This window comes from Dermacentor andersoni, chromosome 8 (genome assembly GCF_023375885.2).
Source record: "Dermacentor andersoni chromosome 8, qqDerAnde1_hic_scaffold, whole genome shotgun sequence".
In the NCBI taxonomy this organism is placed as follows: domain Eukaryota; kingdom Metazoa; phylum Arthropoda; class Arachnida; order Ixodida; family Ixodidae; genus Dermacentor; species Dermacentor andersoni.
The window spans coordinates 28,116,700-28,134,894 of NC_092821.1; the positions used below are offsets into that span (position 1 = coordinate 28,116,700).

Here is an 18,195-nt window from a genome sequence, read left to right on the forward strand (position 1 = left end):
ACAACTTCACTAAAACAAAAGCAATGAGAAAAGGATGTTAACACTCAGAAAATGACTAACAGTCACAATGCCACAGTTATGTTTAAATATTAGTGGGAGGTAATGATGTCACTTACTAATGAATGACCAAAAAATTTGGCAGTGGCTTAGCTCAGCTGTGCCAGGATATACATAGCGAAAGCTAAGGCATAGCATGGTTGGCCTTAGTTAATCTTGATTGCAAGTCCAGGTTAGTCTGGTTGTCTAGCTATGTTGCAGCATTTAGCCAGTCGTTCGGCATGCTGTTCGTCTGTTTCCTGGGCGATTTGCTTCCTCTTCATCTCTTTCCGATGTCGATTCCAGGCCTCCTTCTGCTTATCAGAATTGTCGCCGTCCATACTGCCGCCTCAACTGTGGTTGCGGCGCACGCGAGCTCTCCTTTTCAATCCTCCGACATGTTATCAAGCATGCGACGCAGCTGGCGAAGCGAGCGGAGGCGAGCGCAACGGCGATGAACGCGGTGTGACGTCATGTGCCTCCTCGGAGCACGGCCATAGCGAAACCGCAAGTTTGCGGCCACTAAAGCTTTTGCTTTAAAAGCGTATGGCATGCATGCCAGCATAGGTTGGCGCACTCACTCACACTCACTCGCACCAATTTCAAAGGCGTGAGTGCGAGTGAGTGCCAGTGAGTGTGAGCGGAGGTGAGTGGAAGTGCAAGTGAGTGCCACAGTGTGAGTGGAGGTGAGTGCGAGTGCAAGTGGTGTGAGTGGAGGTGAGTGCGAGTGCAAGTGGTGTGAGTGGAGGTGAGTGCGAATGTGAGTGAGTGCCAGTGAGTGTGAGCAGAGGTGAGTGCGAGTGAGTGGAGGTGAGTGCAAGCGAGTGCCAGGGAGTCTGAGTGGGAACGTGAGTGAGTGCTTGTGAGTGTGAGTGGAAATGAGTATGAACGTGGTGTTTATGAGTGAGTGGAGGTGAGCGTGAGTATGAGTGCCGGTGAGTGTGAACATGGGTGAGTGGAGAAGAGCGTAAACCTGAGTTATTGAGTGCTGGTGAATGTGAGTGAGTGCTTGTGAGTTGAGGTGACTCTGAATATGAGTGTGAATGACGGTATGAATGTAAGTGCTCGTGAGTGTTAGTAGGCGTGAGTAGACGTGAGTATTAACATGGGTGAGTATATCACAGCTAGCACAACAATCGATGACGTTAAAGTTCCCTTTAAGAGTGGGACGCAATAGTGTAAACGTGCTATGTTCGCATCGGAAATCATGGGAGGTTTTTGTTGGCAGGACCCTATCGAAGAGGAAATGGACGCAGCATCAAAGGCACGTGCACATGCCGCGTCCCAACTTCTTCATATAAAAACCCGTTTAAGAGTGTGCGCACCATCGACCGACAGTGGCTGAATGGGTTAATGTGCTGGTTTCGCAACACATAGTTCCTGGGGTCGAATCCCTGGCCCACAATTTTATTTTCAGGTTATCTATTTATTTATTGCCTTTATCAGAAATTTTCGCTTATGGGCAACAGACACCGACAACGCCGACAACCGATTTCCTGTGGCCCCGCAAGAAACAAAAACAAATAGCCATCTTCACTACTCAGGCTGACGAGCATGCCACTGGAACTCGACCAAGTACTTTTCCGGTGATCGTAGGCATAGCAAGAGAGGGGGCTAGCTGGGGGGTGGGTATTTTAAAATTTTGCCTTTATGGTGTATGTATTGCGCATGATTCAGCGAACTTCTCAGATAATAATTTTCGGAGTTTTACTTTCCAAAACTATGATATGATTAAGAGGCACGCCACAGTGGCGGACTCCGAAATAACTTTGAATGCGTTGGGTTCTGGTATTCGGCCTCCATCGAGATGTGGCTTCTGTGGTTGGTGATCGAACACATGTCCTGGAGCTTAGCAGTGCTGCTTTAAAATAAAAGGCACTTGGCAGAACCACAAGAATAGTCTCAAACGATAGCACAAACACAAAAGCCAAAGAATTCTATTACGCTCAGTTCGATGTGCCTACTGGTGTAAATTGTAGGATTACAGGTATTTTGGGCTATTCACCACGTTTGTGATATTTCCATTCAAAACTGCTTTGGTAGCAAAGTGAAATAAAATCTGCAAAATATTCCAATTAACTAGTTTCTTCTGGACTGAAAAAACTAAGCGTAGAGACATATCTCGTCATCCCGAACGCCTTAAGGCTTCCTCTGGTTACTTGACACTCGCCCTCCCAGTTTCAGCGCTCAGGAGGCGTAGAGCAGCTTCCATAGAGTTGTGCGAGTTGAGTCATTAAATAGTAAGTTCTGCTGTTTGTGCATGTGTTTATTGTATTTTATTTGTGTAATACTTGAGAAACAATGAGAGAGCGCTGTCAACCTGCCCAAAGCAAGTGATTTTAATGCATTTCGGTAGAATATCTCTGTTTCTTCATTTTTTCTTTTTTCTTTTTGGTCGCGTTGTGTTAGATGTCTGCTGCTAGTCAGAAGTGATTTGAAGCCAGGGCACCTTCTCCAGCCCTGCGAAACTTCCACGTACCACAGTGCTGTAGTTTATACAGTTTTTCATGTTCTAGGCATTTATTGGGCGAATGGCTCTTCCGCTGAATCCTCATTGTTAGGCGGGCCAAGGGTGCAAAAATATTTAATTTCCTGCAGTGAAAAGAGCGCAGATTGAATCAATCTCAAGCAGGCAAATAGAAGTTGCATAGCGTTCATTTATTCTTTTAGGAAAATATTGTTGATCTCACAAGAGATCGTTGCAGGGAGGGCATACATATAAATAACAAAAGAAGCACAATCAAGTAATTATACAATGGAAAACACTAGCAGAATTAATACATGAAATTATTAGTAGCAGTACGCTTGGTATGAGTAAAAAATTGAAATCGCGAAAAATACGACAGGATGCGCGATGATGTGATCAGATTATATTCAACCAAAATCCCGAAACAAGTTTTAAAAAGAAATTGTTCACAAACTGTTCTGCATGCACATTAATTTCCACCATAGTTAATGCTGTGCTTCGCTTGTGTGGCTACTGTTAGCGCGAGCACAAAGTGCAGAGACATTCAAAATCGGCCATGGGAAGATCTTCGTAGACGGCGGCAAAGGGCTGGGAAGAGTAAACGCACCACCGAGTCGCCGAGGCACGACTGTTGGAAGTCATGCAAGCTGTGTACATGCATGTCTGTACCAGCGGTGCGTACTCTTTTTTCAGACACTAAGCCCGTCTGCCGACACGACAAGTTGGCACCGGGTGGTTGCAGCTGCACGCACGAGACGGTTATGCCCATTTACGGTCCAATCTTGCACCTGCGTTCCTGATTAGACCAAACCGTGCTAGGGTGACCTAGAATACCGAGAGGGTGAAGCTTTTCCGAAGAACTGCCACACCGCCACGCTGCTCTGCCACACCCACGGGCTTTCTCTGCTGTGGAAGCTGCACCAAAGCGGCGGACGTCTGCTATGCGCTGATATTTGGTCGCTGTTAACCAACATTGCGATAGTTTAGCTCCTATAATATACTATGTAACTACAAGATAATACTGCAGCGACTCGCCACACATAGAAGGCGTTTGTGTGCTGTAAATGCAGAGATTTTGTATATTTCCTTCTATGCTTGCATTGCAGCTTTGTCACCGCAATGGTGCGCACTTACAGAACTGTTTCTTGCACACATTCAGCGCGCACTTCATTGTGAGCGGAGGTATTTAGTTAAATGCAGCATGACGAATGTGAACGTGCTGCAAAATAGAATACGCACGAGATGACACGCATAACCAGGAGAATGAAGCAGATATAAACGGCTTGATCATGCTAACGTTTTACGTCTTTCATTTACTTTCATTTCATGCATTGGATTTGCTCTACGAGGTCGTCTCCTGCACTCTGCTGTTTCCTTCTTAACATGAAAGTAAATTTAGCAGTTTATTCATTATGCTCGCCGGTTCGTACATAGCAACTGTATTTGTTGATCAATCAATATGTAGTTGTAATTATGTAATGAAAACAGACAGCTTATATGGACGTAAACTTTCACGTTTTACTGCCATTCAAGGCAATAGCAGTACCTATATTTAAAGTTAATAGAAATATTTGCAGTGCATCAAGGGTAGTAATTTAATGTAAACACACATAACATCGTCATGCACAATAAATGCTTGCTAGTTTACGTAACAATCCTACGTTAGGCGATAAAGCTTATCCCACCGACGGTCCATTTGCATATGACTGCATGAGACAAGTTACATGATGATTTGTGAGAGGACTCACGGGTTATATAACAAGGCTGTTGTAACAGTTAAACTTTCACATAATAAATGCATAAACGACTGGGTTAGTAATAGTTATATATTCATTTCAATCTAGAAAAAAATTACTTTGTGTATAAATGGAAAATTTCCTAAAAAGAGGAGGGGCCAGACAAATGCAGATGACGCAGATGTAAGATTCAATGCTTCTGGCTGGTTGACCGGATGTCTCCGCGTCATATCGCCTCCAGACCTTGCTCCTTTCTCTCTTATCATTGACCTATCATACGTAAAGCCCCTGCACATTTTTAGTCATACAGCGTAATCTTAATGTCGTCCCCGCATTACATAATCACTTCCAGTCTCCTAACTTTTCTTGCTTCTCATATTGAGCTATCATGCGGCGTAATGTTGTCCCCACATTGCATCATCGCTCCCGATGTTTCCTTTACTTTCTTCTTTTTGCTCATTCTGCAGTTACACACCTTCGCCGCATTGCTAGGCATTGCATCAATTCAGAGCCAATGATAATTTCAAGATGATGCAAGTGGTGCAAAGCCAGAAAATGTGGCTTGATCGAAAGACTGATAGAAGAAGGCAACGAGTCCGGTGCAGAACCGGATCGCGCTGAATGCATGTCTCAAAAAAGTGATGAAAGGCTCATTTCTTACATTTGCGGCTATGTGACTAGGAAGTTTGTTCTGAAAACAAAGTGTGAACACTGTCGCGATATTCTACTAACGAAGAAAGAACATGTTAGCCAGCTGAGCGCAGCTGATTGCACACATCTTGCTGCGGGACAAGGGAGGCTTGCTACCCGTCTGACCACCTCTTTAGATTTATCAGAGATTTTGAGAAACTTTTGACAAGGTGTTTTAGTACTCGGGAGCTTCATCACGAAAGCGTCATGCATGCATGTCATTGAACTCGCCAGGAAAAAGCGGGAATTTGCTGTTGGGTGCCCCATTCGTGGCACTCACTTGCAGCTGAGATTATTGCTTTCTATGTAACTACTCTTCTACATTTTTTTTTTCAGTCTTTGAAACGCGCAAACTCTAACCACCATGAATCTTCAAAATATCTGAAGTTAAGCTGCTGTACGTGAGACTGGATTATTTGAATCTGTTTTAAACATTCTCATCTATTGCACTTTATATGGTGAAGCAATGCCAGCGCCTCGGATGAATATTTTCTGTTGATGTACATTGATCCCTGTAGAAAGACGCAAAGCCGATGCATGACTGACCACAGCATACTCCGAAATGTCCACTGTGTGCCTGTTTATAATGAATATTTGTTGTTTCGTGTTATATTTTTGTCAGGCATGAAACATGGAAGATTTCTATATTTGTTGATTATATTTATTATTTATATAGAGCAGGTTTATATTCCTGATCAATTTTTTTAGATATTTGAAATAACACTTACATTTGTACATTGCTTGCCGTATTTTTGATTCGGCAGTTATTTCATTTATACAGCAGAAACGCTGGTATACCTACGCCTTTAATTTAATTTTATCTGGATATCTGTAAAGTTTCTTTCTGTGGGACTCCTTATGTGTAAAACCTTGTGTAATAAAGTTTACCTGGCATTGCTTTATTTCAAATTTCTGCATTTAATACAAGCTTTGTCTAAGCATGGTGAAAGTTGTCGCTGCGCGCTATCTCTGAAGTGAAATAAGCTAACCTGATTACGGCGCTACGGCCGTCTCTACTCTTTATCTCGTTTCCCTTAAGCTCTCTTTGGGTAATAAAGTACTAGTCGAAGCTAACAAATTATTGAATGAAGAAATCTGGATATGGCTGTAAACCACTGGCAACCGTTACTGGAAAGCTCGTAGTGGCGAGTGAAGCTGTAACTGCACCTATGTACTGCAGCTGACTGCGCAAGCAATGTAGTTTTTTTTTTTTTTTCATTACTCTTAATTATGGCATGCATCACCCTTTTGCCCACTTATCCATGCGAATAACATTGTTTTCGCTGTCTCCTTGTGCGTGTGACTTCATTTTGCACGTTTCTACAGACGTACAGCTCCCACATTACCGTTTCCCAACTCTAGCGCCAGAACTAGGCAGCGCTGATGCCGTTCAACAGATGATTTTTGCATTATCTTGCTGCCCCAGCACCAAGACAACAACTAAAATTACGTAAGTTCCATACCGTACCACACCATTGAACTTAACCAGCCTCCAAGCTTGCATAGAGACGTGAACGCAACTACAGCGTTTAGCGGTCGCCCCCTGCTTTCCACTTACTTCCCTAGCGCAGAAAGCTGACGGGTCCGGCACAGCAGCGGTGCGGCGTGGCAGTTCCCCGCAAAAGCCTCACGCGAGAGCCAACGCTCTGGACACTCTCCCAGTATTCCAGGCATGGATGATTCTAGATCACTCCAACCGTGCCTCGTGTTCAGACCGCCGTGTGAATCTCCGCATGGATCCCATTGGTCGAGTTAGTGCAGTTGCTCTTTTCGACGCTAGCGCCAAGGCGCTCTTCAGTTAAGGCCCTTTCGGGCGCGCAATACTTTAGGAAAGTTGCGGCCCGCATGGTTGTTAACATCGTCAGGGCAACAGGAACAGCAGCCGTGCGGCACCTCCTCTCCAAAGCAGCTTTTTAAAAATTATTGTGGCGACTTGTCCGGCTCGCTACCCGCTTCCCCCACCTCACTGCTCCATGTCATGTGCGCAGCATTCGTTTTTGCTTTTGCTTTTGCCTGTGCCCGCGGTACGTTCTTTATGCACGTGTGCTACGGCGCGCAATAGCTTTTTTTTTTTTTTCATTCAAATACACCGAATGGAGAGCACGCCACGCGCGAGTACACAAATAATGCCAATGCGCCCTTCAAAGCATGAAGATGCATCGTAATTGTTTGTTCCAGATTCCAGTGCTGAGAAAACAGAACCCTGTAAGGGATATAAAAAAAGAACGCACTGCTCTGTAGATAAGAATGCTTCTAACTTTTGTTGTTGCTGGCATACACTACGGTGCTCTGCTGCCTATGTTCGCTCGCCCGTAGCAATGTATTAAATCAGTTTGTTTTATGTCGTCTTGTCTACGTGCCGTTCCCTCCTCAGTGATCGAGGGGCAAAGCTCCGAGCGAACACGGTTGAAGTTGGTGGCTGCTCAAAGTCATGAAATTATTTAAATATAAAGCGTTAGTAATGGAAGGACTAAGTTCATTCCATCCTCTAATTGTTTTAAGGAAACATGAATATTTAAAGCAATTTGAGCTAAAGGTGTATTCATTAGGTGTTCTAGAGTGCTTGTGGTGTGTTGACCTAGAACAATTCAAAGAACTTCATACGGATGTGTCAGTGGTTGTGTCAATAAATCGGCTCTTTTTAATAATTCAGTCGACGAATCCATTAACTTGTATTTAATATAAGTGAACCTCATTGCCTTCCTCTGCACCCCCTCTTATGAGTTAATTTGTGTACGTAAATCAAACAATACATGCGTAGTCCAGCACTGGTCGAACAAGCATATTGTAGGCGAGCAGGTTATCTCCTGGTGCAAGACGAAGGTGTTTTCTCAGAAAGATGAGTCGCTTTAGTGCTCAGCATATACATTGATTTCCACTTGAGGTTGTGTTGCTAACATTTCCCATAGGAGAGTGCATGTTAATATGACACCTAAATATTTACCCTGAAATACACAAGCGAGAGGTGTGTCATTAATAACGTAAGTAAAATCAGATATCTGTTTCTTTTTACTTACTGTTAGCATTACTTTGGGCATTTAGAGTCATCTGCCACTCCTGACACCAAGAAATGGTAGAATCTTGTATATGGTGATCATTGCTGCAATTAATTTCACGGTACGAAAAACAATCATCAGTGAATAGACAGATGTTACCATGTAATTGGGAAGACAAATCGTTTATGTATATTAAAAATAAAACTGGCCCCAAAACACTGCCTTCTCGCACTACAGATGTAGTAGGGGCTAAACTGGAAGCTTCAGTCTGAATATATACGAATTGTGAGTGGCAGAGGGCAGCACAATCACTCACATTCACTCGCACTCATTTAAAAGGCGTGAGTGCCAGGGAGTGCAGGCGAGTGCCAGTGAGAGTGAGTGGAGGTGAGTGTGAACGTGAGTGAGTGCAGGGCCTGGAAAAATTATGGCAAGTGAGTGTGAGTGAGTATTATCCCACAATGCCGACCTATGCATGCCAGAACCTGCTTTTGGGGCCAGGAGATTCAAGATAGAAAGCCAGTACTTTCTAACTACCTTTAAATATATATACTAAAAGAAAATCCACTCAAGCAGAATCCCGAAATGGACTGCTCATCTTGATAGGTAAATTGCTCAGGCAGCTTCTCACAGCACGAAAGTGCCAAAAACATAATACCGCTAGAGAGTTCGAGATAAGCATTGCAAAAAGAAATATCTCTGACACTTGAGGAGGTGTGCTAGAAACCAAGCAATGCAAACATGTCTGAAAGTGAACTACCAAAACGTTGCCCTCGGGACATTTCTATAAGCACTCTGCAAGGCAAACAAACGTACCACGAATAGTAGTCAGAAGCACAGCTCTAAATTTCAGTACGCAACTGCTTACTATATAGGTACTTGGGCTATGGCCTACCAAACATTAGTTGAGAAGACACACCAATGAAGCGCACTTCATGTTGCTCGCACACAGTAATTACCCTTTGCCCTGCATTTGTGTTATTTGCCTCGAGGCGCATGCCAATTTGATATCCGTGGCGATGCGAAGTCAAAGGTATTATGAGTTCAAGCTTGATTTTTCTTTATAATCTGTCCAAATATATCAGCAAGGTAAAGATATTATATTTTTTTAGACAGTGTACTAAAATATATACCTAATTGAAAAAGAAAGCATTTATGTAGGTATGAAAAATGTGACAGAACTCAAACTGAAAGTTTGGGCTTGTGACGCACGGTGTTCAGCAGTGCATTCAGAGGTCGTGCAAAATTGCTACTGATAACCACATTACAAAAATAAATGCGGTCATAACTGAAATTTTTAGCTTTAATACTTCAACTTTAATCTTTTCAAAGTGAACAGATGCATATTTCGCAATTCAGGAACACATTCTCCTTCTCATAGAATCTCAAACATGTACATTATGGGGAAAAACAAAGTAAATGACTGGCTGCAGTGCTGGGACAGACAGCAGCGTGAATTCCCCAGAATCTCATTGTTAAGCATTAGAGACAATTTGCTTGTATTTCTGCAGCGTGGTGCATTCACCTAGTCACAACGCACAATGTACGATCAGTGCCTGGAAGCTTTGGATGCGCAAGAGATGTCCAAATCACAAAGACATTCGATGTCTTTTGGACGACCCGTGACTGCCATGTACTGGTGGAACATATTATAGATGTGAACTAGACGTTGGTAAATGTCTTGAATATTTGGTCTTTTGTAGTATGTCCTATGGATACTTGTGGTTTGTTGGGTATGTTGTAAACAAACAACAGTGCAGTAACCGCAGATTTCAAATGCTGGCACTGCAGCTGTCTATGTAGTACAGCAGAATCTCGTTGGAACTCCAAAGAAACCGAAAATTTATTAAAATAAAAAATTACCTAATGGTTACGGTATGCTCCCTAATGCGAAATTTCAGCACACCTCTTCAGGTGTTTCAAATTACACTGGTTAGATCGCTCATTGTTCAGAAAGAAAGTGCAAACAAGGGAACACGTGTCTTGTGCGGAGCGCATTGTCATGCGCATTTTCTAGAGGTGGCAGCGCTGGCAAAGTAACATGTACGATGTGGGTCTGAAGTGCACGCCAGCACTTTGTTTCCATATATGGTATTGGTGGACACGCTCACCCAGTGCTCGCCGCATGCCTTAGTAATGATGTCCTCGGTGCACTACTGCACACGCTACTATTGCGCCATCTCATGTGGAACTATGCTTTCCTCCTCACCCTTTTGCCGTACTTTCCTCCTCTTCTTTTCTCCTCTCACTCTCTTTGCTATCACCGTCTTTCATCCCCTGCTGCGCTACGCGTTCGTTCTTTCATCCTTTGCTGTGCTTGTCTCACGGTTACGCCGATGCTCAACTCCGGAACGGCCGCCTAAAAGCTGCGCTTTAAAATGAGTTCTAACTAAGGAAAGCCCCTTTAAATACAGCCCCCAATCAACTGTGGGCTACAGCGCGCAAACCAAAACTGTCAATGAGCTCGCATTGAAAAAGTCTTGTCTTTTCTCTATCAGTGTGAAATTCGATGACAGCGCCGGAGGGAGCCTAGGTTCCGCATGAAGTCCAAGTGCAATAAGATTGGGCTTCGCGTGCCATTTGCTGTGGGTGCGAGGGAGAACATGTGAGGGTAAGCCGAGAAGGATGGTGGCTTGACGTGCACCGTCCTTCCTCATATACAAGGTTGGGGTTGGCATGACCGAGCGGGCAGTAAATATGATCGACCGCAGTTATGGGGGGAGCATAGATGAGTGCACAGTAACATGATAAAGTATGTGTTGGGGGCTCCTTCCTGCTCTTCTTAAGCTGGGTGGGAAAAGAGGGTGCATGGTGCTTGGCCTGCTTCGGTTCAGTCCTGACTTCCCATGTCTCTTTCCTCGTCACTTTTACCACACCCAACATTACCGTAGCTAGCAACGCATTGAACCTTCACCTTTGGCTCAGGTTTTTCCGAAAGGTGGCCCACGGGAGTGAAAATTTTGTTCAAAATAACCGTTGCATGGTGTTAGGAGCGTGAATTTGCAAAAATTTCTCTATCCAACTACATAGGACTTTGCTGGGGCCAGCGAAGCCATTTGAATTAAGAGATTTCGGATTTTCAGGATTTCGCTGTGGAAGAAAAACGAAGTGGACGTGCTTAGTTTTTGCAAATCACTTTGAATATGTGATTATTCCCATTGACGTGCTGAGCTCATCCGAACCAAAATTAAACAGGATTGCATTGATGAGCTGACCTCGCCCAAAGCACATAAGGGGTTAGGTTTCGTACCCTAACACCTTTTTATGTCACAAGATGTACAAAGCAATCACTACATGGAAGGCATCGCATGTTTGAAATTCATCAATGAACAAGTGAAGTGCTACGCAGAAGCTGCAGTGTACGACTTATTACACTCGTAACCAAAACAGTGTCTCGCATACTGCAGAGTGCACAAATATGTGGCTCGACATAACCTTGTGTTCTCAAGTTGTTGCAGTATACGAAGTAGTCATTTCTGTTGCATATCAAAGACAAGTGCACTGCTAAACACACAAACTGTGACTTCTATGACCGCACTACTTGCATTGCATTGGCAGCGTTGCCTGCCATGTGTGAAACGGGCTATTAGTGCTGATCTCGCATCTGAGTCGTTGCATATACTTCTGCATAATGCTTAAGTCCGCCTTCATTAGCTGATTATTCCAGCCTTGCTTTTGTGCCTTTTATTTAATTTAGGCACAATCTGTTTAATTTGCTGCTTGGTCCATTGGAAGTATGCGTGTTAGTAAACTCGGTGTTCGCTTTGGCACGGCATGTGTTATGCAGGGCCAAGGCAACATGGGCTTTGCCGTCGGGCGGTTGGAGCAGGTAGGCGACACATGCCGAATCAAGTCGACGCCTGGCAAGCCACTTCCGTCCCGTCAGGCCTCAACCATCGAAGTGGAGCATGCCAGCTTAGTTCACCGGCCGACCGCGATAAGGTGAATGTGCAGCTAGAAGAGAAGGCTCGCCAAATGGCTTCGGTAGAATACGTTGTTGAACAACAGTGTGAACAACATAAAAGCATGAAACAAGAATGTCATGGGACAAGCGTTCAGACTGGTGGCTTTGCCTCAGTACTTCCTTTTTGTCCATTGTGTCTAGTTACAGAATGGGTGCTAGGAAATGAAAATCTCAATGAAGATGACTGAGGATTTCACAAATTGTAAAATACTGGACCCTGGCATAGTTGGCGCAAGCTCCACTTGTGCTGCTGTTCGTGCTTTCACAGTGCACCGAGTCTGTGCTTCGCAGTGCTTATGACTCACAAATTGCTCAGCACAAGCGGCATGTTACGCATTTTTACGCCGACAGTGGACAGCCCTGTATATGGTACGCTATTTTTACCACACTTGGCCTTCCAGTGCTAGTGCCTGTTTCGCACAAATTATTGTCAATCAGTACAAATTTTTTTTCCATGCTAAACATCTAATTTTTTAAGGGTGAATTTTCCACCAGGTGCTAAGGCAATGATTTGTCTTATTGTAGCAAAGCCTCTGCCAGTGTGCATTCAAGCACATCTGACGGGATTGTTGTGCAGTAATTAACCCACAAACTGCGTCGAAGACTTTGAAAGAGCTGCTGTTAGTTGGAACCTCGCTTTATTTTAACCAAACTTCAGAATTCTCAGTTAGAACTAACAATATTCCACTGAAATAATCCTACTTATCGTAATGTAAGCTTTCTTCAGGGTCTTGTGGATGGTGGGTACAGTTGTAGTAGATGGCAGCGTGACTTGGCAAACATAGTGAAACAAAGTACTGTTTAATAATCGCTGCAGAAAGCAATGTTGCAGCAGCTTTACAGTATAGTACGGTGCAGCACTGCACATAACACAATGTGGTAACATTGTGTGCATTGTTTGCAGGCTGCGTGCGCCCTCCACTGTCGCAGATGACGTGTCAGACACTGTGGAAGAGCTGATCTCCCTTGCGGATGAGGAGAGAGTGGCCCCCCTGCACCGCACTCCACCCCGGCGGCCCAGTCGGTCACAGCCACCGCGGGGAGGCTTTACTGCCACTGCGGCGTCGGCTCAGGCGGACTTGCTGGGCAGCAAGTTTGACCAGATATCGCTCTCCTCCAGCCTGGACCCGATGGACTTTGCGTGAGAGAGAAAAAAAGGCTCTAGCTTGAATGATGCTCTCCAGCTTAGAATTATTTACATTTGAACTTTGGTGAAACATGTGGATAGATATAACTGCGTTTGCAGCATCCTTATTATTTGCTGCATAACACTGATGTATTGTAGCAAAACTTATTGCACTTGCTTGCTCTGGAACGCATTTACATCATTGACCAAATGTCTTAGTCTGACCCAAATATAATGAACCTAGTTAAAGCAAATTTTTCTTTATAACGAAAGTGCAAAACTTACTGACCGACAGTACTATGGTAGATTTCCATTAATTCGACTCCGGCAGATTTGATTTTTGCGGTTAATTCGATCTTGGCCGTAGGTTCCGGCTGCCGCTCGTGCATTTCTATAGACCCAAGCTTCCGTTAATTAATCTTAAAATCGGTCTGTGCCAGATAATTTGAAATAACTGGTCAGCTTTGCCTCAATACAGCATGTTATGCGGTGAAGCATATCAAGAATAGAAAAGGCCGCTGTTGCAAGACATTGCATGCGTTCCTTAATTATACGCAGGTGAAGTGCATTGAGAAGTGGAGAAAGGCCATCCATGTTTTCAGAAGGTTAGCGAAAAAGGAGGTGGTAAGATTTAAAATTCTGAAAGTCGAGGGGATGCTTAAAGCCAACAAAAGAGTGGAGGTCTGTCTAAAGCTCTGAAGTCATGCCAGCAAACTTATTAGGCATCTTGTACTCATACTGTAACCTGGGACGGTGCATGTGCGTCTCTAAATTGAGGAACACATGTTATGTCCCATAACAGTGGCAACTTTCCCACTTGGTATGCTTCATTCATGGCTCTACTGCGGCGTAACTACCGTATTTACCTGAATGTAATGCAAGTTTTTTTACCAAAAATAGAAGTGAAAAGTCACCTCCCGCGTTCGAATACTAGGTATAACAATGCTAAGAAAGGCACCAAACACTCATTATTAAGCTTGCTTAATGTGCCTCATTTACGTGCGTGTAGATTGACCTGCTCCTTCAAAATCGCGCGCTCCAAATTTAACGGTCAACCAATACGCGAACCACGGCCAGGGTGAGTTGCGAATGCGGTGCAAACATGAAAAAGGCAGAGGAAACGACACCAACAAGAGCGCGCCAGCGACAAATCACCTTGGAGGGACCAAACGCCTGCGTGAGTGTCGAATGATTGGTGCGCGAAATGGATGCGCCTTTTTCTCACCACTAGGTGATTCTACGACGAGCACCCCTTGGCGCGCGAAATGGACGTGCCTTTTTCTCACCACTAGGTGATTCTAGTGACGTAGCGATCCGTTTGGGTCATTGGCGGCGGGTCCTGGGCACTTGTTTCCACGATAGTACCACAGGATCTACGCCACCGACTCCTCAGGCAGTGCATAGCCGCATTGTCTGTTCAGCACTTCGGCATGTTGGTCTGTTCCCGCCTGCTTAATGTGCCTACATCCAAAATGGCATGCTCCCGCACTCAGTATACCGCTGGCTTCAAACACAACGCTATTCTACTCGCCAAAAAAGTCGGTAACTCAGCGGCCGCTAGAAGCCTGGACATCAACGAATCGGCCATGAGGGGGTGGAGGAAGCATCGCCAGGAGTCATTCAATTGCAACAGTCATAGAAAAGGTTTCCGTGGGCCCAAGAAAGGCCACTTCCCGGATTTGGAGCGTCGTCTTGCGGACTTTGTTGGTGAACAACGCTCCCGGCTTCTTAGTGTGAACATTGAAATGTTTCACTGCAAAGCACGTGAACTTGCACGAGACGCGAGTTTGGCGCCAAACCAATTCAAGGCATCGTGCAGCTGGATACAGACATTCATGCGAAGGGCCAGTTTTTCCCTTTGACGCGCTACCTCGATTTGTCAAAAACTAGCCGAGGACTTTGAGTCGACACTTCTCACGTTTCAGCAGTATGTCATTGATCTCCGCTGTTCCACCAACATGCCACTTGGACACATCAGGAATGCGGACAAAACCCCCGTGTACTTGATATGTCAATGGTTAGGACAGTGCACAAGTCTGGTGAACACGAACTTCGGATTAGAAGCGCTGAAAACGAAAAGAATCGGATAACAGTTATGCTCGCATGTTTGGCTGATGGTCGCAAGCTCTCTCCCTTCATAATTTTTCGCCAGAAGACTATCCCAAAAGAAACATTTCTGAACAATGTTGTCGTACACTGCCACGAAAAAGGCTGGATGGACTCTGAACTTGTCATTGATTGAATTTCCAGCATTTGGGACTGAAGGCCAGGTGCATTGCTGCATCCAGAATCAATATTGGTGCTGGATTCTTTTTGAGGTCACCTAGCTTGCACCTGGCGTGAAAGAAAAGCTGCAGTGTGACCGAACGCATTTGGTTGTTATACCGGCCGGAATGACGTCCATTGTTCAGCCCTTGGATGCTTGCTTGAACAGGCTGTTCAAGCATCGCTTGCGGCAGCTGTGTTGGGACTGGATTGAATGTGGATCTACCTCAACACCTGCAGGGAGACTGAAACGCCCGAGTGCATCTACTGTTGCCCAGTGGGTTTCACCTGCTTGGTACGGGCTGTCTCATGAAACAGTCTACCGCGCATTTAAGAAAAATTCTATTTAAAATGCCCTCGACGGAAGTGAAGATGATCTGCTGTGGGAAACAACTAGTGACAAAGAGGAGTCCAGCTGTGATGACGACAGCGACGGCGACATCAGTGAGGATGAAGATTAGGCATAGTTTGCAGGTACTTCAATAAAGCTGCTCTCGACTTTTCCTATAGTTTGTTTCCTGTGTTACATTCGTGTTTTTGCGTCTTTGATCTTGCGCGTTCGCAAAGTCAACCCTCGCGTTACAATCATATTCTTTTTTTTTCCAGGTTTCACCCTCGCAAAGTCGACCCTCGCGTTATATTTGGGGTCGCCTTACATTCGGGTAAATACGGTAACTTGAAAGGGAAATACTGCCGAGTTAGCGGCTTTCTTCTTCTTTTTTTCTTTTGCCTTTTGGTTAATTTGACCTGCCGCTTAATTTGACCAGTTTTGACAGTCCCATCGGGATCGAATTAACGAAAGCCGGCTGCAATGTAATATTAGTTCCTCATAACCAACTGAACAGTAGATACATCGACTCTAGCTATCTGCTGACACCATCACAGAGCTACTGCATACTGGAAATGCAGCATTTGTAAGAGTTATTATTTATTATTTCCTTATGCATTTATTTCGAGCATTCACGAGCGAATCCTCTGTATAGGACTTGTTACTGGCTTAGTTGGTACAGGTTCATCATGGTAGAAATGGCACACAATAAGACAACACATAAGAGCTAGTGGACAGCACATGTGACAGGGCAAGATTGTTGTTCTGCACTCTTGTGTCAACTTGTGCTGTGCCTGTCTACCAAGATGAAGGCTCAGACTCTTGCCAGAAGTGTATCGTAAGCGTATCGAATTGAGATGGCGTCGGGTCACTTGCATGAGTGCAACTACGGTTAAGCCTCAATATAACGAAGTCGGTAAAATTGGAAATTTCGTTGCATTGAAATTTGATCTTTTATGCAAGTAAGTACAGTCGCCAATCAATTTTTCTTGCATGGAAAGGAGCCGCAGAATTTTCCGAATTATCGGGCAATCGTAAAAAAACAAATTTGAACGAGAAAACAATTAATTCTGATAAATTTGGGAGTCAGCGACGAATAATACGGTGTCAAGCCACGTACGTCGACAATATCTTTTCGGTGGTACGAATTTGGCGAAGCCGGCCACGCTTTCGTGTGCACTCTGCCTCTGTGGCTGATGGCGTCGCCCGCACTGGGATGACACTATCGCGAAAAGCACCGGCAGCGGGGAGCAAATGCTTCGTTTGCCTCTCGTTGCAACGGGTCACCGAAACTCTAGACATTACGCAATCTCCCATGCTAAACACGCGCGAAGATAGCTTACGTGATGCCATGCTGTCTCGGCACGCCCACTCTTCGCACACGCAGCAGATTACCTCTAAAGCAGGGTGCACGGCTGCATATGCAGGCATCCATGCTTAAGCCATGCACAGCCACGGCCGAGACGCCCTGCCAGAAATTAATATGTGCGTGAACGTAGTCCCCGCCCCCTTAAGTGTGCTTTATCAATTACTGCAATCTCCACCCCTCGCTTTCTCTTTGCTCGCATGGGAAGGCGGCATTCATGAAGCCACCATCTTGTCTCACCCTCGCACACTTTCACTCTCACCTAAAGCATACAGTGTGCGAAGCATGAAAGGATCTTATCGCACTTAGACTTTATGCAAAACATGATGTGGCTCCACTTCGGCGGTTGCTCTTCTCACATGGCACTCAATTTGAGAGGTGCATTTGCAAGCAGCCACTTTTAATTCAACCATATGACCATCTGCGTCCACAGAGGAGGAGGAGGAGGAAAAACGTTTGAGCTCTAGAAAAATTTGATGAATTTCGCGGAGTCAGATGGTGTCTTCCATCTTCTTGGCAATGGCCGTCTGCCCCTAGTCCAGGGCTCCGCTGGATGCCGCTGCCAGCTGGGCCCATCGGATCAGCCCTAGTTGGACGTCCTGACGGTCGCTGGAGAGCATTTCTTCCCATTGCTCCGCACTCGGGTTTGGTATTATTGGTGCCGCATTTGTTTTCTGGCAGGTGCACGTTATATGGTAGAGCGTGGGTGTTTCCTGGCACCATGGGCATTTGACAGTGTGCTGTGTGGGTTGTATTTTACTGAGGGTGTTTAAGTTCGGATATGCACCCGTCTGTAGCAGCCTCCAAGCTACGGAGTCCTCTCACAGCTATGCAGCGGGGGGTACCACTTCCTGCTGCTTCTCTGGGGACTGGCTCAGTTTCCTCAAGGTCATTGGCGGAGGGTGCTCGGTATGTAGTGTATCCTCGAGTTACCCTGTCGACCTCACGGTTGCCTTCCACATCCATGTGACCCAGCGTCCACACTATCGTGTGTCTAATTGGTTTTCTTTTTCTGGGTTTTGTGTGTGGTGATCTTCAGAGCGGAGTATACGGAGCACTCTGTGATCTATTCTGCCTAACATGTAGTTTCGGCATGCTGTTTGGGAGTCGGTTAGTATTGTTAAGGACTGCCTAGTCTGATAGCCCTCCGCTGCCGCTAGAGCGACGGCCACTTCTTCAGCCTCGACTACCGTGCAGTTCCGTAGAGATGCGCTGACGATT

The 18,195-nt window shown here is 45.1% G+C and overlaps 1 protein-coding gene and 1 long non-coding RNA gene across 2 annotated transcripts in view; one reads left to right on the forward strand and one right to left on the reverse strand.

Annotated features, from left to right (window-relative positions):
- Positions 1-18,195, forward strand: part of LOC126526296 (uncharacterized) — a 137,575-nt gene that overhangs the window by 65,565 nt on the left and 53,815 nt on the right. Inside the window, exons 9-10 of the mRNA XM_050174202.2 lie at positions 11,713-11,867; positions 12,794-13,030. Coding sequence (XP_050030159.2) covers positions 11,713-11,867; positions 12,794-13,030 — 392 coding nt within the window. The remainder of the gene's footprint in view (positions 1-11,712; positions 11,868-12,793; positions 13,031-18,195) is intronic.
- On the reverse strand, positions 2,236-8,922 carry LOC129383537 (uncharacterized). The gene is made up of 3 exons (XR_008611417.2): positions 8,742-8,922; positions 7,947-8,029; positions 2,236-2,628 (listed from the first exon to the last, which is right to left on the reverse strand). It is a non-coding gene; the product is annotated as an uncharacterized lncRNA (long non-coding RNA).